Consider the following 27,082-nt stretch of genomic DNA (forward strand, 5'->3'; position numbering starts at 1 on the left):
ATTTGAGCAAAACTATGTTTGTGTCTAACACTTGCAACAAATTCTACATTCTAAGTATAAGATAACGTAACAGTAGTGCGACATTATAAAAAGTAAGAAGAAAAATGTACAAATTTGTCTTCTTTCGGTAAACCATAAGTAACCAGAGATGATTTATGCATTACACCGAAAAGTTCTAGTGTATTGTATCTAGATATTTGAAGTTTCTGAATGTTACATACAACCTTCGAATATAGGCTTTCACAACTGGCGTCAATAGGGTGAGAGTTTTCTGAGTTAAGAGGCCATGGTCTACTGGCGATGTTATGTCCAGACATTTCGTCTATAGCTGTGGTAGACGAAATGTTTGGTCGTAACAGCCAGTAGACAAAGTCTCTTAACCCAAATAATTCTCACCTTAAATATAACCTTGTTTAAAGAAAATACAGAAAGTTACAAGTTTTGAAAATGTTTTCTCTGAATTACCGGCAATCAGTGAAGGATGCCGCAAAGGGACTGTAGATGCTGTCCTCTCTGGATAAAGAACTGTATTCTTACCAGATGCTGTTATAACAGTGTGCACTCCTTTGCTTTGCAATTGTAATATCTTGCGAGTTTTCTGAGCAGATTCTTGTTCTAAGACTTTAATTCTTGCTTGTTGTTGCGAGCTTAAGAACTGGAGATCTGAGTTTTCACTTTCCAACTTCCGAATTTTACGGTTTAATTCTAAACAAAGATTAAAGCAAATGCACAAAAGTTAATGCTAAGTGAAGTACCTACAAGCATTAGCTATTACGAAAATAATGTTTCAATAAACAAACACATAGGCATATAAAGCAGCATATCTTAACATTTTTCTTTTCCAAAGACTTCAATATAAAACCAGTAATCAAAGTAAAGATTATTATTATTTTTTGTTCCTACAGAGTACATCTGTTATGGTAACAATTAATATTAGAGGAGAAAAAGTCGCTCTGGCGCCGGGGATCGAACCCGGGTCCTTGGTTATACATACCAAGCGCTCTCACCATTGAGCTACACCGAGTCCAATCCACAGCACCGGATCGAACTCTTCTCCTCCAGTGTTTTTTCCCTTTGTGGCCTGACTCCCAGTTGGGCATGTTATTAATTAAAACCAGTAAGCTTATGGTCTATGGTTCTATATATTTTAATAGAATAAAAAGTTCTTCCTAAGAATGGAAATTTATGATTATATAGTAGAATTTATATCCTCGGGAGTACTTGATTTAAAATAGCTAATTTGACGACAATTTTTGCTAGCCTATATAAGTATTTTCACTAACAATTGCTAACATTGTTGCCACTCCTGTTCATTACAGCCAGTGTCATTCACCTGATAATTATGGGGTGACTGAAGGGAAATAACAACAACAATACTGTGTACTATATCATGAAGGAATCTTCCCAGCACTATAGCATGAAGGAATCTTCCCAATTAACCTTCAGATCTATCCAGGTCAGTCTGAGGTTAAAAGTTTTTCTCTTTCCAACATAAGAAGGCAACTGCACTCGAGAATATAAATTCTACTAGGCCTATAGGCCTAATATTACAGTTGCATACTGGTACATTGTTTTCTCTAATAGGCACACAATTTCTTTTGTTGTTTCAGTTATCTAATACAAACAAGTAATACCAGTAGTGATAGTCAATGCATTATATATAAACCTCTCACCTTTTTTATTTTTATCAGCATCTTCTTCTTGATGCAACAATTTCAAATGTAATTCATTGCATTCTTTCACAAGTTTGGCATTATCAATCCTGTAGGGCTCGACTCCATGTTCAAGATTGCTGCACTCCTATAAAGTAATTATAAATGCACTTTTATACTATGAAAATCGAAAAAATATAATGACTTTCTTTATAAGGCACTTGAATTTCTCAAACAGTTTTTTCATTATCCAACACTGTCATACAAAATAGGCTACAAAATGATTTTAACAATGAAATTCTACAAAAAGTAAAATTTTATGAATATACATGGGCTAGGTCAAATGTTCCTGAAATAGTTTTTTCATTACCAAACACGGTCATAGAAATTACATAATGATTTATTAACAGCGATCTTTTGCAAGACTAAAATTTTATGAATATAAGGTACACAGCTATTTATATTAGTCATTCTGTGGACAAGCTTCACAAAACAAAAAAACAAGAACAAAACTAATTGTTATTTGTTGTCATAGCAAATATCAACAGGTGCCTGCGTGTTTACTGGTTTTTAAATTGATAATTTTAAGTGAAAGAGTATGATATTAAAATCACTTTGGACCTATTTCTTTATTTTTTTTTATTTATTTATTTATTTATTTTTTTTTGTAAAATTCTTTGAGGTTTAAGTGAAGACATACCTCTAAACTTTTTTGTGCCAGTTCTTTATAATGACGTACACTTTCTGTGGTGTGTAAAAGATCTGACACAAGCCTTTCCACTAAAGGAAGAGCCTCTATAGCCAATGGATGTCGATAACCCAAGTCATCTAAATGACTGCGAAGAATTCTATATCTGTGTTCCAGCTTACCGCTGTCCATCTTGACAACATAAATCTGTTAAATATTTACCTAAAATCATGGTAAAAAATATTTAACACTTCAAAAATAAGAAATGAACGCACAAGCCTACCGGTACGTACTGGAAATGACAATTTTTAGGACCTCAGCTACGGTCTTTTTCTAAATATACAAGCAAAATTCTTCCTCAATCTATAATATAAATATATTAAATTAAATATTACACACTAATTTTTTTCAAAATATTGTAATATGTGTAGCCTAGGCCTAATCTGTCAAATAGGAAAACTCGTAGGCCTACCCTACATAACCTAGAATAACATATCAATATCCGAAAATCTAAAGTATAAAACTCAAATTATTGTCGTTTCTGGACAGTTATATGATTTTAAAAAATCACTTTACCTTCCTGAGTATATAGTAAATAATTATTAAGTACTGTCATCCCTTGTGCATAACGTAGGCTCTACACAGTGATTGTGACAAAAGAATAATAGGCTACCGGCTAATAATCTATATAGCTAAGATGGGTTACGCAATTCAGAATATAAAGTTTATTATCATACTCAATTTACGAAACTGGAAAATACAAATTATATATACAAGTAACTAATAAACATAACATGTAACTTTATAATTCGCGCGAAATGCAGTACACATAAATATTGCCAACCCAGTAAATAGATATTGCAACATTTGGAAACAGTATTTCGAAGGTTAAAATTATGTTAATTGTAACAATTTGGAGCAAGATTCATATTCCGTACAGCTAAAATTTCAACACGTCTTACTCTAAAAATGTTATGAATCACAGTAAACAAAACGACATAACCTCAAGCACATATTAAATGATCGTATGGACGCCATGAAGTACTATTCTACGCTAACGCCATCTGCGATTTATGAGCATCACTATAGGTCAATGGTCGCCTAGATCATATATAGAGTGGTCGTCAACACTCGCTGAAATGGGTAGGACAGGGATGCAAAACTGTGCTACAATTGTTGCAGACGTCACAAGCCGAAACACGTAACTCGTCCCTTTCCTTCAACCCTCACGTCATTGTAGGATAGGGGGAGAAGAGATATGTATTCAATGTGCTTGCCAAACGCCACAGATACGTCATTTCATATTCCTTTGGTTTAATCCTTCCAGATTTCTAATTGCTCCAAGCATATTATCCTGCTATAGAAGGAATAGCAGAATCAGAACATTTCACTTCATGCTGTCTTGATGAGTTAATTTCCGCAACCAGCGACGAATGAAACACTGAAGCAGATAATGATTTACTAGGAACAATATTATGTAAGATTCTACAACTCTGCTACAGCATTTGCCTCATTTTCCGCTTGTCAGCAATAGATTCCCCACAACAGCTTTCACAGTTGAAAATACAAGGGATAATACATAAATAACTTACAACACTGAACTTCCGACACTAACAATTCATTATGAGCTTATGACCAATTATACAACATTGTTTCAACATATTATGCCTATGTTTTACGTGGCCAAAATGATGTCAGCATTCACTAGTAGGTACCTAAAACACTCCAAACATTGTCAGATATTTTTGCCAACAATCTTTGTGCTATTTCCTACAATAAAGCCAGACAAATATTGGGAAATGAAAACGTATCTGTCATCTGTAAAATTAAGTTTGTTGAAGATATTGGGTTAAATAAGTGATTCAGTGATCGCCAAAAGTTATGTAGTGACACATGCCACTGTCTCAGCTACTCCAGAGAGGAGTGGAGGCAATTCACGAAACATGCAACAGCTATACTAAGATGCTATGTCTATTATTCGAAAGCAAGGCATACCTGACATTTTCTTAACTCTCACCTGCAATCCGCAATGAGCTGAAATAGCTACTGTATTTTCTCCCACATGAAAAACCCACTGATCGTCCTGACATTGTTACTTGCATTTTCGTATTGAAAGTCAAAGAGCTGAAGATGGATATGTTTAAGAAAAAGCATTAGGCATAAAAATCATTAAGGAAGGTTTCTTAAAAAAAATGTATATGTTTTTGACAGGGTTACACTTCATTGAGTTAGGCTTATTATGTTGCATTCAATGTCAGATCTTCCATGGAGTATGTTTTATTATTATGGAAACAAATAGCTTTCAAAATGTGTGGTACCGTATTCTTTCTGGAAAATAAATTAGAAAAATATTTATTTAAACTTCTAATGATCTTAATTTGCTGCACAAGCCACTAGTTTCTTACAAGTATAAGACTTAATATAGCTCCCCAAATTTGTGGAAAAACACTTTTCTAGGGGGAGGTTTGGGGGGATAAAAATTTTAGATGGATTTTTAGGGGAGAGATAAATTTTAGTATTTTTTCTTTAGTTTTTTTTTTTCTAAACCACTTCATTAGAGATTTTTTTTAAATTAAATTACATGGAAACTACACTATGTTATGTAATTGAACAAGAATTCTCTCTTCGGCCGATATGGCATCTTTCAAGCATGTTTTTTCAATTGTTGTCTTTCTAATCGTATCAAATTATGGAGTTCTCGATTGTCGCATTGCACCTGTGTTCTCTTTGTCTTGCTTAAGTCATAATTAGACATCGGATTTTTAGGCACTAAAAATTGCAGTTTTAGGCGCCTAAAATAAGCTCAAAATTTGTAAAATTAGGCTCTATTTTAATGAAAATAGGCATTTTAGGCACATCAAGGTATCATACTTATTTCTTTCACTGAAATTTTTAGTTATACACTAAAATACGCACAAAAAAGTATGTTTAAACATTAAAAAAGAATACTACATTATATTTATAAGCAGAGCTGCACAAATTTAATATATTGAAACTAATGAAATAATGATTATTGATATCAAGATTACTCATTTTAAGTTATTGAAATTCAGTTCCATGCTCAGACTTTATTATAATTATCTGCACAGTACACCACCAGAATTTTTTCTAAATTCTCCACAGTTAACCTTTGCCTTTTGTCACTGAGAATCATTTTGTAAGCAGAAAAACTTCTTTCAACCGAAACTGATGTGAGAGGCGCAAACTTTAAATTAGGTACAATAGAAACATCAATACTTACTGGAACATTTACACTTTCCCCCGATATCACTCTTGATACTTTTTCCAACAATGAAAATCCTACATTCTTATTTAATATGTTGTCCCACTTATTTTTAACTTTTTTCCCAGTTTCGCCCAAAGCAGAATGTATGTTCACTTGAGCTTCCTTTACTATTGCTATTTGGCTACAAAGAGATTGTTTGTCACGTTCTAATTGTTCAATGCTTGCAGGTATGAAAGAAAAGTTTGATGTTATGTAGGCAATATCGTTTTTCACTCGTGAGTCATTCAGACAATCTTTCACTGCTTTCACACACGCTGCACTATCAGTTTCAGGTAATTTATCAATAACTGTGACCACTTCTTTAAAATACTTAGAATAATACACCACTGACTGAATCCAGGTTCCCCATCGTGTAAAAACCGGCTGAGGTGGGAGTGGGATATCTGGAAAGTTCTCTCTGAATATTGAAATCCTGGATGGGGCTGTACAAAAACATTTTTTTGTGTTAGAAATAAACGAATTGACAAGAGGAAATTCATTCCGGATTGTTTCAGAAACCCTGTGAAGGCCATGTGCTAGACAGTTACATGCGTGAGGTTAGGATAAAATGTTTTAAGAAGTGGAGCTGCAGCAACCATGTATGAGGCAGCATCAGTACAAAACAACAGAACTTTAGAATCGTCTATATTACCTGAGTATAAAGACTGTAGGCCTTTATTTACAAAATAAGCAATGGCTTGGCTATTCACTTTCGAAAGTTCCTTAACACATACGAGGTGTGGAATCGAAGGTCCATCAGGACTAAGTTTTCCTACTACCATATTTGCCATATACCTATTCATAGGATCTGAGGTTTCATCCACAGAGACCCATATGTAAGAATCACCTATATCCTCCCGAATGGAAGCTAAAGTTTCATTGTATATTCTGTCTAAGTAATTTTTTCTTAGGGTCGACTGAGATGGGATATTTTGTTTGCAGTATTTTTGTAAAAACTGTCTTAAAACCGGATTTTCAATTGCATTCCAGGGAATGTTAGCAGCAACAAACGCTCTGGTTAAATCAGCATAGAAATTGCTGCTGAGATTGGATGAAGTAGGCTGTGTTAGTAAAGTTTGTTGCAGTTGATTTTTTTGCTGAGCTTTAGCCTTATGAGCCGCTCCTTGCACATGCTGCTTTAGGTGGCACTTCTTTTCTTGCGAAATCTAAAAATGTAAAGTAAACTGAATTAAAATAAAATCCTAATTGTTGTATTGCCGTATTTCTATCACAAAGTTACTGGGTTCGAACAATCAAAATTTTAATGACCTGCAAATACTTTAACTATCGGAATTTAAAAGGTTAAAGTGTAGTGGTCTTAAAAAGAATTATACCTCAGGATAGCTCAGTCAATGTATAAATATTATAGGCCTACTCATTAAAATTAATAGAATTTATATATTTCAACTATTGTTACATACCTGTTTGCTACAAATCTTGCAGAATATTATTTTTCCATCATAAGTGAATTCTGAATATTCTGTTAGCCATTGCCGGATCAATGTAGATTTTGCACTTATATTTTTCGGCATTATCGCGTTAAACTTCACAGGAAAACGTCCTACCGCTCAAAACTTCTCAACACAAATAAGGGGAGGGAAAGAGCAACTGTTAACGAGCACTCAAATGAACCGTTGTTATTGAGATTCAATTGGACAAAAATACAAAGTTCCACTTATTGTTGCATTTCCTGGTAGTGTTAACACTAGGAGAGCCATTCTTTTAAATATTTTGTAACGGTTTACTCTACTAATTCGCAGTTTTACGACTTTTCATAAATATTTCAAAAACACTCTTTCTCCAAAAATTGTGATTTTATGACACTCTGAAGGGCAGTACAGCTAATCGGTTTCAGACCGAAAACAGTCATTTTTATAGTATAGTATATCTCTGAATCGGTAGCAGCACATGTTGTGATTGTTGCCTGCTTCAAAACTAAGGTTGGTTCTTTGTCGGCATTTATGCCTCCAAACATGTTAAATTCGGTGAAATCTATTGTGAGTGTCGTGAGATTCAAAACATTTTGTTTCCTTTATCAATGGTTTCATGGCCGGTGTGAAGCAAACTTTCCACTTTTTAAATGCCTTAAATTTCGCAGTGAATGCATGTATAAATTATAAAAAGTAAGAGTAAAATGCGAAACTTTACAGTGAGTTAGGCATTTTTAGGCGAATATTAACAAATTAGGCTCTAATAACCGTTTTAGGGCATTTTAGGGCACTATAAAACTCTTTGAATACCTTTCAATTTCCATGTAACACAAATATTAATAATTATTTTTACTTTTCTCCTAAAGAAACAAAATAGGCATTTGCCCTAGAATCCGATGTCTGGTCATAATATAATATTTTTAATATCAGAAAGTAGTTTATTTAAAATATTAGTTTTGGGAATTAATGAAAAGATATAATCTTTTTTCTGAAGTTTTAAAAGGTGTTCCTTATTTTTGGTTTACCTATCCAACAATAGTGTCTGCAGTAAAATGTAGTTAAATAATATTGTTTCAATCTAAATTTATACTTTTGACATAGCTGATTTTCATTTCTTTCGTGTTCTGCATCCATTTAATTTTATATTAATGTTATGTGGTACTGTAACATAAACGTGTTATTAATTACAGTTTTCAAAATTTGATTCTTAAGTCTTGGCAGTTACATTAGTTGCACAGAGTGTTCAAATGTGGCATCCAAAGAAAAACAAAAATATGTTAAAAAGTACTTTCAAAGCTTTAGGAGACCAATCCATTGTTGAAAGGCAAAAATAATATTTCTTACAGAGTTAATATATTTTATACGTAACAGTACAAAAATATTTAATTTCTTATGTGTAAGGATTTTTAATTGTTAAAATAATATATTTATTTCAGAAGTTCGGGTGTACTTCTTGCTTTAAAAAAAGTCTTCTATAGAATATAGTACTGTAGGCCCTACTATTATTTCACTGGATGACCAGCTGGCCTATTGTGCACCCTATATACGATGATTGTACCAGTCTGACAGGAGGCCTGGCTGGCATTCTTGAGTCCAATGTTGACAGGTGAGCCATCCTGTTTCAACCCTGATGGAGCCAGGGATGTTTGGGGATGACAAATATCTGATAAGCCTCATGACCCCAAGTGCTAAGTCGTTCTTATATCAGCATTGAAAACCCGTACTAGCCTACCCACAAGACTTCATCTCAGCCTATTTTTAACTATTGCAAATGATAGATGAAATTAGGAGAAGCGGAATGCTAGTGGAGACAGAACAGATAGCATGACCTAACCCACTGTGTAACATGTCATGCTGGAAGCTCAATGCAGTTCTGAAACATTGGCGAGATATTCATTCACAGTGTTCTGCCCAAGGCCAGGTCTTTCACTGCAAACCCAGCATTCTCCAGTATTTCCTATTTTCTGTCTTCCTCTTAGTCTCTGCATATGATTCATATCTCTTAAGTCGTCTATCATCTGATTTCTTCTTCTGCCCCGAACTCTTTTCCCATTCCCATTCCTTCTGGTACATCTTTCAGAAGGCAGTTTCTTCTCAACCAGTGATGCAGCCAATTCCTTTTCCTCTTCCTGACCAATTTCAGCATCATTCTTTCTTCACCCACTCTTTCCAACACAGTTTCGTTTCTTATTCTGTCTGTCCATTTCACACACTCCATTCATCTCCATATCCAAATTTCAAATGCTTCTGGTGATATATATATATATATATATATATATATATAGGTAAATGAGTATCAAATACAACAATAGTTAAATGAATAAAACTGAATTTTATTAGATTCTATTGGTACAGGTACACATTCTACTCGTGCTTGTCGCATCTGTGTATTCGTCATATCGTCACATTCTACTTTATACAGTCACGAAGCTTGAGTTTTGAGGGTGCTAGAAACAATAGACTGTGACGGTACTATTTTGCATTGCCTGTAATGAGGCGATATTAGCGATCTTAGTGGTGAGCAACTATCTAATGTTTGCATATTTACTACGTATTAAGCTTCACGACTGTATATACTAGACTGTGATATCGTTCTCCATCTGTATCGCCTTCTCCTCATGCTTGTCACATCTGTGTTTTCGCTATATCATTCACCATCTGTGTCCCTTCCTCCTAGTGCTTCTTGCATCTGTGCATTTGCCATATCGTTCTCCATCTCTCACAGTACTGTTTTTTTATCCAGGCTCAGCCCCTGGCTTTTTGTACAGACCATCATATTGTGGTTTTAATATCTCGTTTCGAACAGCCAAGAAAACACTACACAATAATTAATAATTAAAATAAGTCTTGAAATGCACACAGTTCTGACTTCACACTAACGTTACTAGGCAGCAGTTCAAGTAAAATACACTTACTTACTTATAAATTTTAAGGAACCTGGAGGTTCAATGGTCCCTACCATCATATTCCACCTCCCTCAAATCCATTTTAATATTATCCTCCCATCTACATCGTGGCCTCCCCAAAGGTCTTTTTCCCCCTCCGGTCTCCCAACCAATACTCTATATGCATTTCTGGATTCGCCCGTATGTGCTACATCCCCTGCCCATCTCAAACGTCTCGATTTAATGTTCCTAATTATGTCACGTGAAGAATACAATACATGCAGTTCTGCGTTGTGTAACTTTCTCCATTCTCCTGTCATTTCATCCCTCTTAGCCCCAAATATTTTCCTAAGCACCTTATTCTCAAACATCCTTAACCTATGTTCCTCTCTCAAAGTGAGAGTCCAAGTTTCACAACCGTACAGAACAGCCGGTAATATAACTATTTTATAAATTCTAAATTTCACCTTTTCCCAGAGCAGACTGGATAACAAAAGCTTCTCAACCGAATAATAACAGGCATTTCCAATATTTATTCTGGGTTTAATTTCCTCCCGAGTATCATTTATATTTGTTGCTGTTGTTCCAAGATATTTTAATTTTTCCACCTCTTCAAAGGATAATTTTCCAACTTTTATATTTCTATTTCGTACAATATAGACATACTCATATTCTTTGTCTATTCGGAATTTACTTCCAACCCTATCTCTTTACTTGCTTCAAGTAAAATTCCTGTTTTTTCTCTAATAGTTTGTGGATTTTCTCCCAACATATTCACATCATCTGCACAGAAAAGCAGCTGATGTAACCCGTTCAATTCCAAATCTTCTCGGTTATCCTGAACTTTCCTAATGGCATATTCTGGAGCAAAGTTAAAAAGTAAAGGTGATAGTGCATCTCCTTGCTTCAGCCCAAAGTGAATTGGAAGCTGACCTATATGGACTCTGCTGTACGTTTCACTGAGACACATTTCAATTAATCGAACTAGTTTCTAGGAAATACCAAATTCAATAAGAATATTATAAAAATTAAAATATATATTTAAAAATTATCCGGGAAAATATATCAAAATGCTGCAACGAATACCTTAAGTCTGAAACATTCTATATTTAATAACCAACGTTTCGTTGCAACGAAAAATTATGTTCATGCAACTAAAGTGAAATGACTCATATAACTTACATAAATTTCAAAGTGTCAGTGATGTCAAAAGCAAATGCATTTTATAAACCTTGAAATCATTTGCGGGCAGTAAGTGCTAGGACACGACTAAGAGATTCACAAGTCCATCACTGGGGACAATGGTTAGCACGTCTGACTGTGAAACGAGCGAGCTTAGGTTCAAATTCTGGTTGGGACAAGTTACTGGTTGGTATTTTTTCCGTGGTTTGAAGCAGAATTGCTGGGTAACTTTCGGCGTTGGATTTCGGACTCATTTTGCCATCATTAATTCACATATCATCATCATCCATACCATAGACCAGGTTAAGTTCTACTTGTACAAGAGCGCTGCCGTTCAGTTACCCAATCATTCACAGAACAGGAGTGGTAGCACAATAAGCCTCAGGCTGCAGTGTAAGCCTTCTGGTCCCTCTTTCATACAAGAGAAAAAAAATATTGACAAGATGAATCGTGTAGAAACCTGCTGATTGCAGAGGGATAGGAAGTCAGTGGTGTGCAAATAGTAGCCAGGCATCAAGAGCATAGACGAAATGTGATATGAACAGCAGCATTTATAAATAGATATTCAGGGTTACATTTCTAAAAATAAAAGTGTCCTAGCTATCAGATATTTACTAATTATACTAATATTACACATTATTTTCACGTTCATTTTAATTAATACCAGTATACAAAAAAATAACAACACTACAAATGGAAATTAATTATCCTTTAGATTTATACTGCTCAGCGAAGTAAATAATGCCCAAAGCCATCTTGGTTCGTTTCACTATTGTCCTCTTTACTCATATGTTTCCCTTTTATAGTGATGGCCACATGATGCCCTGAAGCCAAGTATTTAAACCTACATTCTGAAGAGCATTTCACTTATTGATGAAAGGTGAGTTAATGAGAGCCTATTACGAGATGGTGTAAGAATATTGTCCATACAGCTGAACCCACACTCACATTCTGAAGAACTACAGGGAACAGTAGTTATACTCTGCACTAAAGGTTCCAGAGAAAGTATAGGCTATAATTATATTCTTCCTCCATTTTCTAGTCCTGAAAACCATTTAGTACTGACTATCGTCTGCTCTCCATCTACTGTAGTTTGAATTTACGAATAAGCCACACCGGATACCCACCCCGGTGTCCGACAGAATCGTCTCAGTTTAAGTTCCAACTCTGCATGGAAATATCATATGTACTTCGGTACATTAATAGTACATTATGCAACGAGCGTATAATGGTAGTAATTAAGACGCGAGTATGTTTGTTTACGAAACTCACTTGCGCTCGTTTCATAATTTTCATACGAGCGTCTTAATTACCATTATAGGCAAGTTTCATACGACTTTTTATGCTCGACCATATTTCTAACTTGAAATTATTCATAAGTATTCATATTATGCTTATCTGACTGAGGAGTGGAAGTGACCTTGTTCAATCTCGTAAATTGTGAGATGTGCGCACACGCGAAAGTATTGATTTTTTTCGAGGAACAAATTTCATTGACCTTGATATAATTAGAGAGTAAAATGAACATTAATCTTGATATAACCTGGAAATTGATTTAGACATTGAAAAGCGAGATGACAAATTGAATTTATTTGAATATTATTTACAATTAACGCTAATTATTATAATAACAGAACATAACCTTCTGCGACAGTATTGGATTTCCAGCCTTCGTGACGTTTCGCTAGTTGTCTTTCGATTGCATATCCGAGAATAATCGATACTTGCGCTTTCATATTGCTACAATGGTGCTTTCTGATTGGTTGAAAACCTGAACTTTAATGAATAGGTGTACTTTAATGAGGTCCATTAAAGGGCTGCTACCAGGTGTATAATTACTACATTTCGGCATGGTCGAGCATAAAATAATATATATGATATATGTAAATCACTTCGTGATTTAAGACGGCGCTTATTCCGTCGGATCCCGGCAAACTAGTCACTCATAACGAGTGCACCTCAGCACATGTGTGGACTTCAGTCCTATGTTCATAGACAGAAGGCGGCCACTAGAGGGAACCCAAGAGTTGGAACTTAAAACAGACGATTCTGTCCGACGCCGGGGTGGGTATCCGGTGTGGCTTAGTGGATAAAGCATCAGCACGTAGAGCTGAAAACCCGGGTTCAAATCCCAGCGCCGTAGAGAATTTTTCTCCATTCCATTACTCTTTCATCGAACAATTGAATAGCCACCTAGAACAAGGTTGTAACCCTCATTTCTCATAAGTTGACTTTTTCGTGAATAATGGTTTTTTAGTAGGTTATTTTACGACGCTTTATCAACATCTTAGGTTATTTAGCGTCTGAATGAGATAAAGGTGATAATGCCATTGAAGTGAGTCTGGGGTCCAGCACCGAAAGTTACCCAGCATTTGCTCATGTTGGGTTGAGGGAAAACCCCGAAAACACCTCAACCAAGTAACTTGCCCCGACCAGGAATCGAACCCGGGCCACCTGGTTTCGCGGCCAGACGCGCTAACCGTTACTCCACAGATGTAGACAATAATGATTGTTAATGATGCGCTATGTGTAATACTTGTACTCGTATTAAATCAGCACACATGTCTGATTGCTCTAAACAATTAAAAGGCCTATAGTACAATGTTTTTTTCCCCCATTTTTTAAGAATTTCATATTTGCTAGTTACAAACTTGTTCTGAGGGGCTATTCAATTGTGAATATGTGCCTTTGTTCTTTTCATCACTGAAACCTTTCTGGTGTAGGCCTACATTGGAATTGCGCAAATGAATACAAACTGTAAGCTAAATCTTTATCTGTGTGCAAGAGAGAGAGACGACTAAAATAAAAAGGGAGGAGTACAGAAGCAGACAAAAATATAGACACTGACCGGCTGTTTCTCATCAGTGAAAGATTCTTATAAAATATGTATACAAATCAAGCAGAATAATCCCTTAAATCTGGATACATCCATAGCTACTTCAATATTAACGTCCAAATGTTTCTAATAGTTGATTCCCATTGTAGGCCTACTTTGGTTCATGATGTGCAATTTAAATTGTCTTTAAGATTAAACTTACCTGTATACCCAGTAAATGAAACACGACGTGCATTTCGCTGATTATTAAATACCTGTAAATTAATATCTAACAACACTACACATGCGTAACAGACATTGTAAGTAATCCACACGTATATACGAGTAAATAACACAAATGAAACCAAAGTCTTATCATATCAATATAAAAAGAAAGTTAAACAGTAGTTCCTATGAAGTCAATATGTCTTGCCTGTTTTCATTTTATTATTCGTGACTTATAGTACTGATAGGATTTGCTGTAATTAAGCATTATATCACTAAGTCTATATTCTCATGTGCATATGCTACGCTATTGTAGGGTCTAGTGTTACCGCCACATTACAAACATTTGTGTATAGACCTCGGTACAGCAATAGCTCGTTAATGACCACTAGCATAAACAAACAAATGTTCCACATTAAGTTATGATTTTGCGTCATTTTCCAATGCTTATATTCATGTTATGTATTTTTATGAATATAAAGAGTGCGGAAAAAATACGTAGTACAAAAATTTCAGAGTGCGAAGGGGACACAAAACTAAATATTTTAAGAATAGAAGCAAGTGATCTTGAAGCTAAGCTGTAATTACGGTGAAATGTATTTATTTATTTTCAAATGTAAACAAAACTCACTAGCACAGGCACGACATAAGCAAACTGCAAATCAACCTCACCTCATGTCATCACAGTCAATCGGTGTACAGGTTTTCGTGTAAGATTGTTTCATATAAACATGGTGGTTGGTTTGTGGACGACTTCTTCTTCGGCCCCTGCATGTCACTTCGAAGATTGGATGCTCACACGTACCTTGTGTTTTTAAGGGACGTTTTATCCATTGGTTTCAATATGACGGTGCGCCTTCACATTTTGGTCGTGCAGCCAGAAATAACCTAACGGCAACATTATTTGGCAAGAGGTTGATCGCACGTGGTGAGCCAATAACATGGCCTCCACGTTCCCCTGACTTGACAGTATGCAATCTTTTCATTTGGAGCACCATGAAGGACATGGTTTACAGAACACATCGACGATAAGAAAAGATTAATACAGTGCATTAATGCCGCAGAAGAAGCGATTCAGACCACTTCTGGAATACTTCATAGAATATGTCAATCCTTGTTGCGCCGTTATGTTGCTTGCTAAAATGTTAGTGGGGTTCATTAAACTTGCATCATTTGATAAGAGAAGTGATTTAAAGCAACAATACTGCAGTACCAAAAATGTCATATTTCTGTATCAAATGTCTTTTGTTAAATGTAATAGGAGAGAGTGTTTCATAACTAGCCATCAACAGGTTATTATTTCCTAATATGAGTGAGTGAACTTTCCATTTAACCATCTAAAAACATGTTAGAAAATTGCCTCCTAGGGTCTGACAACCGCAGTTCCGCAGCGAAATGTCTGAGGCCACTTGTTCCTATTCTTAAAATATTTAGCTTTACGCCACTCCTTAGTCTCAAATTTTTTGTACGTATTTTTTCCGCATTCTGTATTCTAGTCCCGTAGAGATGAATTCCAATTCTGAGGTTGGGATATCTGTGAAGCGAAATTTATTACCCCTTCTATAAGATGATAAATGGCGATGACTAGGCACAAAAACAAGTTTTAGACAGCTATATAAGTTCCTTACTCTTAAGCAATACTGTATACATTTATTACAGAAAAATAGACAATGAAATTGATTGATATTATTTATAATAAGAAGCTCAAATACAACAAAGGCAATGATAAAATTTACACAAATCCGCTGAAGGTTTGATTCATAATTTTCCTCCATTCCACTTTGTCCTCCGACTCATGTTCACGTCCTTCTAGCAAGATGAGGTCCATTCTGATTTGATCTGCCCATCGTAATTTTAGTCAGTCAAGAGGTCTCCGTACACCCAGGTCGTCTCTCCATGTACTCTTTGGCAAGGCGTCGTTGTCACGTCTCAGTGAGTTGGTGTTTACTGTATTACACGACAAAATGTGACATCACATGGCTGGATATTTGAAAAATCAATTGGAAGATGGAAACATCCTCGCATTCACAAACATGAGTCCGTATGATTACGGCTTGTTCTCAGGCATCAACTTTCAAAGAAGAGATTATATCCTAATTCTTTTAAAATAGTCTGCGATATAATATCGCAAAACAAAACAAAAAAAGAAAACGGGAAAATGAATTCGTCGTCTTCTACGTGTTCCGCATCGTGTTTAGCACGGCAGAGAACTGCATTTAAAATCTATAATTAATGTTAAAGTCTTTCAATATAAATGTAGCTTGTAAAAACTAATAGTGTTACCCATTAATTTTCGAATGCGCTAGAATTCACCTCTCGTGTAGACTCTGAATTCAGTTCTACTCTGCTACAAATACACACGTTTCATTGGCATATAATAAAATATTTGATAAAATAAATCCGTGGCACTCAGCCCACGAAGGGCCAAGACCGACCAGCCGGCTGCTGGCCTCACGTCCACATGCCGAAGCAGAGGTGGACCATCATCCAGCCAGAATGGAGGTATCGTGTAGTTAGCACGATGATCCCCCCAGCCGTTATAGCTGGTTTTCGCAACCTATTGTAGCTCCCCAAGTGTATCACGATGCTGGGTGGGAACCGGTCCCATACACTGGTCGAAATTTCATGAGAAAATTTCTTTCCCCATGAGGACTCGAACCAGCGCTCATTCCCTAACGCGAGTCCTAGGCAGAATGCCTTAGACCATGACGCCACGGCACGGGACAAAATATTTTATAGATAAATAATAGAACTTAAGAATCAAGTCGTCATATTTGAATAATGTTTGGTCACAGGATTGGTTTAAAACTTCAGTGAAAATTACTGAAGTAACTGTTCACAGAATGACAATTGTTTCATCTTTGTAATATACAGGGAGTTCGTATGCAGACCGGTCCCAAGTCCGTGGCTTAATGGTCGCAGCACGAAGCGTCCTTCCAGAGAAAAGTAAGCGGTATGGGGTGGAGTGAGACCGATCTGCATAGGGCAGAGCGTACCACTCGCCGCTCGCCAACCGGTTTTGTTAGGTAGACGCTGGAGTGAAACCGGTCTGTATAGGAACACTCTGTACTTAGGTATAACGACGGAATTTTGCATTTAGTTTCGTCAACCTCGATTCAATCAATGGAATAATGTATGTTTATTAATATACGAGTATTTACTTCTCTGGTATGTACTACGTAATTAAACATAATGTTTCACACTTTAAATCCAGAGCTCTATATGCAATTGCTATAGCAGAAAGAAATTATTGTAATAAATTATTTTTTGCCATAGGAACAAAACATATTTAATGATACGTAAAAATGTAATTCAGAAAAACAAAATGAGAGAACAATTGTATTTATTCCAATCACAGTTAACTACTTCCCTGCCGAATGTTTAATAAATCACCGCATTATTTAGAAATACACACGCTTTACCTCTATATTGCAACAATGCTCAGTCTCTTTCTATGAGCCTGAATGTTAAGGGTCCATCTGGTGTGTACATTGGATGAATTCTATACTGCAACTTTTCGTGATGATATTCTATTCTAAAGGTCTGGATCATCTGGAACAATAAAATGTATGTATCTTAATATTAGATTCTACAATAATAATAATAATAATAATAATAATAATAATAATAATAATAATAATAATAATAATAATAATAATAATAATCATAGACTAATAATAATAATAATAATAATAATAATAATAATAATGATAATAGTTTTATTTAACCTGGCTGAGTTAAGGTCAGGATTAAAACTTGCTTACATAGTTGAACATACATACTAATTTAAGTAATTACATACTAAAGTGATTTAGGTACATAATGAGATTAAAAGAAGTAGTTACATAAAAATTTACCTTCTAAAATAAAAATAAACATAGTAGAATACATATTAGTGTTGTTAGAATAAAATACGAATCACACAAAAACAGAAGCCGATAATTCAATAAAAAATGTACACAGTAAAAATAAAAATAAACACATTGGAATACATATTAGTATTAAATTACAAGTAAGTAGGATTCACATAATTAAACCAGAAACCGACAATTGAATAAAATGTACACAATTAAAAATATAATAGACTAATAATAATAAAATAATAAATAATAATAATATAATAATAATAATAATAATAATAATAATAATAATAATAATAATAATAAAACAACACAGTAGGATACATATTGCTGTTAAGACGTGATAAATAAACACAATTTACATGATTATACAATAAAAATAAGAAACAAAAATAAATACAGTGGATTACATTGCATTAAATATTTGCAACATGCTGGGTCTGGCAATTCATCATAAGAATGTTATGTTTTATTTAACGACGCTCGCAACTGCCGAGGTTATATCAGGTGTTTCGGAATTTTGTCCCGCAGGAGTTCTTTTACTGTACATGCCAGTAAATCTACTGACATAAGCCTGTCTCATTTAAGCACACTTAAATGCCATCGACCTGGCCCGGGATCGAAACCTGCAACCTCGGGCATAGAAGACCTGCGCTATACCAACTCCGCCACCCAGGCCGACTCATCATATGATATTTTTCTAATTTACATTTAAAAGAAATTAAAGTTCGGCAGCCCTTGACTTCAGGCGGTAGAGAATTCCAGTGACGATAGCAACAGTGAAAGATGAAAAATAAAGAGATTATGTGTGGAGTGATATTTCTAGCGTGTTATATTGTGACTGAATATCTAAGTTATGATAGCGAGAAAGATAGTGGAATCGGACAAATAAGTGAGAGGGAGCAGAAGTGTGCAAAGGTAGGCACTCAATTACCAGAATGGCGCGTTCGGCTTTTTATTATCTTATTGTTTATTTGTCTGCAATTCCGAATTGATCAGTGTTATTTACCGATAGAGCGAGAACATTACTTTCTTGTAGCGTTCTTGACTAAAGGTGGAAATAAAATGAGTAGCTCTGAGGAGGTTGTAATTTTAATTGCCTTAGCGTTGGAAGAAAAAATAAAGCTTCGTGTCATTCATTTTATTTATGCATTCAATATTACCGAAATTAGAGGCTTTGCCATCAATATATTGCCATGGCTTTCTTTATTTTGATATTGGCCCATACGGAAAACCATTTAGATTTTTTCTGGCCACAATTGTGGAAGGAATCCGGTCATGCGGGATAGAGGCGATACGACAAGTGGGCGATAGTAAATTTAGAATGGTGCAAAACATAAAAATCCGAACGCGCCGAACGAATGCGTTCCTGTAAGTGAGCGCCTATCTTTTAATAGAACGAAATGCATTACAAATCCAACAAAATAAGAGTTAATTTCGGTCTTCACTCACTGTATATGAACTCACTTTCTTGAATTAATTGAGGGTTGCTATGCTTACTTCTCTCTATGTCACAGTTAACATCTCGTGGCTAACGAGAACGACAGACTATGGCACGACGTCACATTCTTAGTCATAACATGGCCAACATTGAACAAATTTATATACGGGGCTTTCATTTCAAAACTTCCCAGTCTATATAACTAATTATTTAAATTGAATTAAATTTAAACAAAAAAATACATCAATTGAGATATTGAGAGGGAAGTCTGCAACCAGGCTTAATTGCATTTTAGATTTCATCTCCCACCCACAGCCACCCCCACTTTGAAATTTCAAATGACACCCCTATATTTTTATACTTAAATATGAAAGAGCATTCAATTGTTTATACACATTCATTTGTTTTCACATCTTTTGTTTTCTATCGTCGCCTGGCAACCTGGATTGTTGTTATTGTTGATTAGAGCTGAAGAGAATAAAGCTACAAAAACTTATTGAGCATTTCATGTAATAGTTGTGTTTGTGTATTAAATTATTTTAAAATGGTGTATACACTTCAAGAGAGAATATAAATCATCCTTATTGATTAAATTTAGGAAATTACACAAAATAAGCTCTGTTTTCATTTTACAATCAACTGATGATAACAAAAATACAGGAAGAACAAAAGTAAGCCAAGATCACGGAGCTACAAGTCGGGTCACCACTCTGCCATGGCGCATCGATCGGTCGACCGGCCAACTCGTACATGAAATGCACAGTATAAGAAATTTATTACTCGTAATATTGCTACAATGCAAAAAAAAAAAGCATTAAAATTGAATGTAGTAATCAAGACGATTCTAAGTAAAAATTAAATGAACTCTAACCTTGGCAATGACAGTTTGGATCTCCAAGTCTGCAAAACGACGGCCGAGACACATTCTTCGTCCATAACCAAAGGGTAGAGAAGCAAATGGATGTTGAGTCTGCTCTCGCTTGTTTCTGGAGCAGAGTTTTAGCCATCTTTCAGGCAAGAACTGATCAGCCTGTGAGAAGTAGTGTTCCAGATTGCTAATCACGTAATGTTGGAATACCACCTGTGTCTGTAAATACAAGTTTTAAATGTCATTTATTTTTAAGTACATCACTAAGTTGTACCGGTATTACAAAAGAAAACATGATAAATAAAGATTCTTACTCCTTTCGGTATTTGATATCCGGCTACAACTGTGTCTCTAGTCATGCATCTTCCATTGCCAATAACAACCGGGTACATCCTAGAAAGGAAAACAATTTTAACCCTTAAATTGGCGAAACTTCATTTCTCACACTAGTTTATTAAACCGTGTCGGACTGTAAAGAAAACAACTATCGCAATGTCCATATTTTATATGTTGCACAATATTATAGTATTGTGAAATTTTAATTTTCCTACCAATATTTTTCTATTGTTCTATTAAAATTATAGCATATAGCCTATTAACCTGTTGTACCCTATGGAATACTTTGTCAGTTTAAGGGTTAAGAATACAGAAATTGTAAGTAATTAATAATTAGAAATATAGTATCAAAGTCTTTATTTAAATATATGTTGTTTATAGAAATTAACTGACCTGAAAATGAAAAATTATTTAATGAATGTGAACAGGTAATGAAATATGTTAGGCCTACAATGTAAGAATTTTAAGTTACCTTAGAGTCTCCTTGATGCACGCTTTAAGATAAGAGAGCTGCTCTATTCGCTGAGCTGTTAGGGGTGTGTCACGTGTTGGAAGAACTTTATGGATTTCATTATATAAGATTTCTTGCTTTTCTGGATGCTGCGATAGTTGATACATTATAGACGCTACTGCTGTAGATGTCTGAAAATGTTAGATAGTAAAGTAACGTACATTTTAATATTTATTTCTTTGCATGCATATCTCTTTGACTAGGTCTAATGTGAGGTGCGTTTGAAAAGTTGGCGCCCTGACAAGTAGATGGCAATGAAAACATGTCAACAATACAGTCATTGCTGGTGACCATTTTGCACGAAAAATCGTAATTTTCTGTTGACTACATATTGTGCATTTCAATTTTGAAGTTAGTGCGCCGAATGGAAAATATCGAACTTCGTACCGTCATTAAATATTTCGTAAAAAGGGATTGAGTCCAACAGAAATTAAAGCAGACATAGATGCTACACTGGGGGAATCCGTTTCAGCGTTTTATACTTTGAAAAAATGAACGGCACTATTTAAACATGGTCGAGAGAGTGTGGAAGACGATCCCCGAAGTGGACATCCAGTAACAAGTGAAGAAATAGTAGAAAAAAATCCTTGATATGGTGTTGAATGACAGTCGACTGAAAGTGCGGAAAATTAGCGAGGTTATGCTTATCTCAACTGAACGGGTGCGCCACATCTTAGTCAATGTCTTGGGCATATCCGAGGTCTTCGCAAGGTGAGTTTCGCGTTTGTTAACACCGGAACAAAAGCACGTCCGGTATCAAATGTCAAGGGATTTTCTGGCTCGATTCGAGAAAAAATATGCCCGATTTTTTGAAGCGGCTTTTGACCACTGATGAAACTGGATCCACTACTACCTACATACCAGAAACAGCAGTCGAAACAATGGAAGCACAGTGATTCTCCTCCTCCAAAAAAAAGCAAAATCTGTTCAATCGGTTGGAAAATTCATGACGTCTGTGTTCTGGGATTCTTAGGGATAATCATGATTGATTACCTAGCAGAAGAGGAGAACAATAACCGGAGAATATTATTCAAATCTCCTGCAACAACTGAAAGGAAAAATTCGCGAGAAGCGGCCGGGTATGGCCAAGAAGAAAGTGATGTTTCATCACGACAATGCACCTGCTCACACGTCTGGAATCACGGTTACTAAGCTACACTGGCTACACGAACTTCGGCTCGAATTGTTGCCGCATCCTCCTCCACTCACTAGACCCCGCACATCAGACTTCTTTCTTTCGCTCAAAACTCACTTGGCTGGAGAGAAACTTTCGTCAAATGGTTATCGCAGCAGATCTCCAGGAATCTGTGGCATCTGACAAGGAGGGTAGAGCAGCATTGCAGCTCTGGTGGACCAAGTATGCGAATCTCATGGGGATTATATTGGGAAATAACGATTGTTTCATAATAATCCGACTTTAATTTCTATGCCAGGCTATGAACTTTCCAAAGAATCCTCGTACACTTTATGTTCTCTAATTGTAATCAGAACAAATAAATAAATGTTCCTAGAATCCGGTACATGTCCAAGGATGTTAAAATAAGATTTCACGATGTATTGCCAAAACCCACACTGCTATATGGTGGTGAGGCGAGGACTTCGAGATCGCATGAGAAGAGACGTATAAAACCAGCACAAGTGAGATTTCTCAGGTCAGTTGCAAAAGTTATAGTTTTAGATCATATTAAAAGCAGCAAGATTAGGGATAAATTAAAAACAAAAAAAAATGTTGTCGATGAAATTAAGGATTATCAAAAACAGAGACTACAGCATGTAGAAAGAATGCCCCTATACCAAGGCAAGCATATATTTATGACTCTGTGGAAAAGCGTGACCAGGATAGAGATGGAGGAATTCAGTTAGCCTCAGAACGGGACAGCACTGACCCAGCCTTGATAGGAAGAAATAATCTGGTAATCGGGTATGATAGAAACTCAATGAAATATTAATAAGCCAAAATAAAATGTTAAAGAAATTATGAGAGATATATAAAACTAAATAAAAATACGATATATTGAAAGGCTTATCTCCCTGAAATTACCAGTATCAAAGTTAGAGGCTATTAATATAACTCAGAACATATCCTGTGAATGTTTTCAAATTGAAAGAATTGTACAGGAATCAAGTTTTCGGTTTTATCTACTAATATAATTGAAAACTTAACGTTCTAAATGTGTTAAGTGCCAATTTCTCAAATTTAATTTTATTAAAACTAAGAGAAGAACATCCATATAGGAATACCATACTAAATTGTCTTTGTCGTAGCTCAACTGTAAGTGATTCATTCGTGCGCCAAAAGACGGTGTTGTAGTATCTCAACATGCATTTCGCAATGTGTTTTTCATCAATATCTCAGAAATTTATTTTTGGAACTTAGCACGTTTAAAATGTTAGATCCTCAATTTAATATGCATCTCATTATTATATATCCTCATTTTATAGACATAAAATAAGTATAATTTAAAACGACTATCATTTTAGTACAGACATAAAAATATTTCATTAACATTATATCTGTTAAGAGATATTAGTAAAATATACCCTCTGATACTAGCAAGTATTCTAAAGTTAAATTATCTTCTGTTAAAATAAATTATTAATAAGAGAATTCACTGCATAGACTTCGAATTGGGTCCAAATTAAAACTTACAGTGTCGATGCCAACAAGGAACATGTCTAGCGCCAAGATGCATGCTGTCTTTGGATCAGGATCCAGAGCCAATACTCTCTGCAGAAGGGATGAATCATTATCTATCTGAACAGGTCCTCTTGATTGAAGTCGTTCTAAAGCTGTAGTGATGTGCTTCATGGTGATACTGTATGGTTTAAAATATTGAAGTATTAAAATTAATCTTACTGTCTAATAGGATCTTAATATACTCTACGTTTCCTCCTACGACGTAAGAAAGCTTCACTTAGTGTGCTTCCGTGACTCTAACCCTAACTTGTTGAGTTAGAGATAAATGATTCAGAACACATGTCAAGCAATTCCTCTGTTACGAGTTATAACCCATATACCATTTTACCATTTACCATTACAGACCGATTTAGTCCTGACAGCTCAGCGACGCGAGAGTACATAATATAGAACAGTGATCGCCAAAAGCTGTGTCGCGACACATGCCCCTGTCTCCACTCAAGCGTAACCATGACATCATACCCCCACCCTCTGTTTACAGCCTTCACTTCGATATAAGACAAGACGTTTATCAGCAGCGGACGTACACATGTAATGTTACAAGTGTGTAGGGTAATATTATATTTCGATGTCTTTTCCAATATGTAAAAACTAAATTTTAAGGAGCATGGGAGCAAAAGTATTTCTTTTGTGCAGATGGCAGAAATAAGAGATACTTAATTTGTCGTAAATTTTTAAATGAAGTATAAAAGAACAATGTACGTTGTCATTATTCTTCTTGATATAAAGACTACCACGCCCTTACTTGTAACTTGAATATTTTATTAATAAACCAAAAATAAAAATTATCGGCTTCTATGTCTTCATCGGGGTAAAATACTTCGACGTTTTTTTAAAGTATGTAGTGTAATTTATAACTTCGTGACCAGCCTGGTACGTTTTTCTAATTTCAAATATCTGCTGATGTGAAGTACACGTTCTTTTTATGGTAAATAAGAAAATATATTTTATTTTATTAATAATACAAAAATAATGAATAGGAGGATAAAAGATAACATGGAAAAAAGTGTGTGTAGTTAATAAATAGAAGAATATTATATCGCTTTTGTTTTTTGGTCACAGTCCGTCTCTGCACTGTCATTCACTGCATTACCTGAGGAGATACCCACTCCACCCCTCTCCCTGCGACACTGGTGTGCGGGTTGCATTTCTATTACGTCACAATTTCGTGATGTTTGGCAACCACTGATATAGAACCTTAGTATGAAATAAAAAAAAACAAATACCCATCTGATACATCATTCATATTTTGTTTTTTTGTTTTTTTTTTTTAGAAAGACAGTAAACCGTATAATAAATTGGATTTTGTATGTTTTTTTGCATATTTCTTGTTTTATTATTCATATTTCAAACTTCGTTTATGCATATAAATCCTGACCCTAGTTAGAATTATCATAATCAGATTCTTCTTCTTATGACATAACAGCTCGAAGTCTAGCCTTGGTCTCTCTGTATGCAGAAGTGGCTAACATCGCATTTGGCAGCATTCTATAAAGAACTCTGTACTTACTCATTTAATTATTTTAATGTAACATTTTCATCAGATAATAATGGTTCGTCCTATATATGTAATTGCGTGAACCAGCATTTATAGTCAGAACTCAAATTCAGGCATTGAAAGTCGCAATACTAATTGAGCAATGTAAGTAGCTATAGTACGAGCGGAATTAAGTCATCTAAAAATCCTTGCCACTTCTCCTTCAATGCTTATACGTGTCAATTAGCTTTACACATATGCAACATGGGTTGCCTAACGATCCGGTATAGTGACAACTACTGTGGCTTATTATCACACGTATTGTAATTTGTTCAGAGACTTAACGGAAATGGATTTTTAATCTTTAACTTTGCATTTCTTAACCGAGGAATACGCAAGCGTGCATCTTTGGCGGGCACTGGGCACGAATTTGCAGGTGCGCGAGTGACGTAAACTGTAGTTATCCAGTGGCGAACTATGCTGCATGAGTAGATACCTACAATTACAGCTCGACCAAGTTAAGTCTGCGAGCCGATAGGGGAAGTTGGAGGCAGTTCTGTATTGAAAGAGGCGGTAACGAGAGGAGACCAGTACAGTCTCATATGACAGCAAAGTTTTCCTACTGCGCTTCAGTTCATCTTTGAAATAAAGCAAAGTATAATATGAAGGTATGTTGTGTTGCCAAAACTCAGGAATGCACAGCTGAACTTTGAAAGAGTGGATTACAATCTGTCAACGTCGTCAAATGTATCTTCATCTCTGTTTTTCGCTGTCTATGCATGTTCAACAACAGTCATTAACAAGAAAGAAGAGCTGAAAATTTAAACGGTAGTGTATGTTATAACAAGAGCATTAATCTGACATCATTAGGCATACGTACTTACTCTGTGATTGTGTCTAAGGCGCCGATGTATTTCCTCCATGTGGGTGTGCTGAAGATCTTCCAGAATGGAAACTTGAGTTCTAACACACCAACGTTTGAGAAAAATGTTGTGACAGCATCAATTAGCGTCTGTGTTTCTGAATTCGATGAGGAGACATGGTCATCCAGACAACCCAATCGGATATCAAGCGCCACTCGTGCTATAGCTGTCAAGAAGTGAAATCAATTTCATTATAATAGTTATTATTCCTGTAACTGAACCTTTGTTTCATACACTGAAAGTTTACAATGTAATACTCTGATTCTACCGTATTCTCAGAAAGAAAGATAGGAAGATATAAACACTTTATTATTGCACAAGTTCCACAACACATCAAGTTTAAATAAAAACACACTTTCACGTGTGATCCACATGTGCACACATCGCCATTAACTGAACCGACATAGATGTCAACTTTCTACTACTCGAACTTACACTGTAAAGATGGAAGATGTGAGGCTTGATTTTTTCAGTGCTGATAATAACATAGAAATTCATGTCTTTTTCTAGGATTGGTTCTAATTTCGTCTTCAGATAAATGAAAAGATGGGAGAAGGCCAGATTTTACTAGATTGAAGTACGGAACCTGCAGGATTATCGTATCTGGAATACATGAACTGTCCGTATCTTCACTTGAATGCTGCTATAGACTGGATGTCTTTCTCGTCACTCATCAGCTATCTATGGAAGTCTAATGAATTTCATTACTAATACTGGTATATTCTAGGACTGACGTGTGCTATAGATTCGTATCATCGTACCGTTTTCTGTCTGAGAAAGAAAACGATTAAATTTCATTGGCATATTTACTAATTTTACTCAAAAG

General features: G+C 35.4%; 2 protein-coding genes across 7 annotated transcripts in view; both read right to left on the minus strand.

Moving 5' to 3' along the window:
• LOC138697796 (centrosomal protein of 135 kDa-like) overlaps nucleotides 1-3,469 on the minus strand; it is a 123,569-nt gene extending 120,100 nt beyond the window's left edge. Inside the window, exons 1-4 of the mRNA XM_069823308.1 lie at nucleotides 3,303-3,469; nucleotides 2,353-2,562; nucleotides 1,674-1,800; nucleotides 538-705 (exon numbers count right to left, since the gene is read on the minus strand). Coding sequence (XP_069679409.1) covers nucleotides 538-705; nucleotides 1,674-1,800; nucleotides 2,353-2,532 — 475 coding nt within the window. The 5' untranslated portion in view covers nucleotides 2,533-2,562; nucleotides 3,303-3,469. The remainder of the gene's footprint in view (nucleotides 1-537; nucleotides 706-1,673; nucleotides 1,801-2,352; nucleotides 2,563-3,302) is intronic.
• Nucleotides 3,470-15,772: 12,303 nt separating this feature from the next.
• Nucleotides 15,773-27,082, minus strand: part of LOC138697804 (probable cytochrome P450 301a1, mitochondrial) — a 74,275-nt gene continuing 62,965 nt past the window's right edge. For 4 of the 6 annotated variants that reach the window (XM_069823320.1, XM_069823321.1, XM_069823319.1 and 1 more), the window contains exons 5-10: nucleotides 26,218-26,422; nucleotides 23,809-23,974; nucleotides 21,120-21,289; nucleotides 20,626-20,704; nucleotides 20,315-20,530; nucleotides 15,773-17,694 (exon numbers count right to left, since the gene is read on the minus strand). In XM_069823320.1, the coding sequence (XP_069679421.1) occupies nucleotides 17,584-17,694; nucleotides 20,315-20,530; nucleotides 20,626-20,704; nucleotides 21,120-21,289; nucleotides 23,809-23,974; nucleotides 26,218-26,422 (947 nt within the window). In that variant the 3' untranslated portion in view covers nucleotides 15,773-17,583. The remainder of the gene's footprint in view (nucleotides 17,695-20,314; nucleotides 20,531-20,625; nucleotides 20,705-21,119; nucleotides 21,290-23,808; nucleotides 23,975-26,217; nucleotides 26,423-27,082) is intronic. The other 2 variants (XM_069823323.1, XM_069823322.1) reach the window with 2 other exon arrangements.

Source organism: Periplaneta americana, chromosome 4, assembly GCF_040183065.1.
Source record: "Periplaneta americana isolate PAMFEO1 chromosome 4, P.americana_PAMFEO1_priV1, whole genome shotgun sequence".
NCBI lineage: Eukaryota > Metazoa > Arthropoda > Insecta > Blattodea > Blattidae > Periplaneta > Periplaneta americana.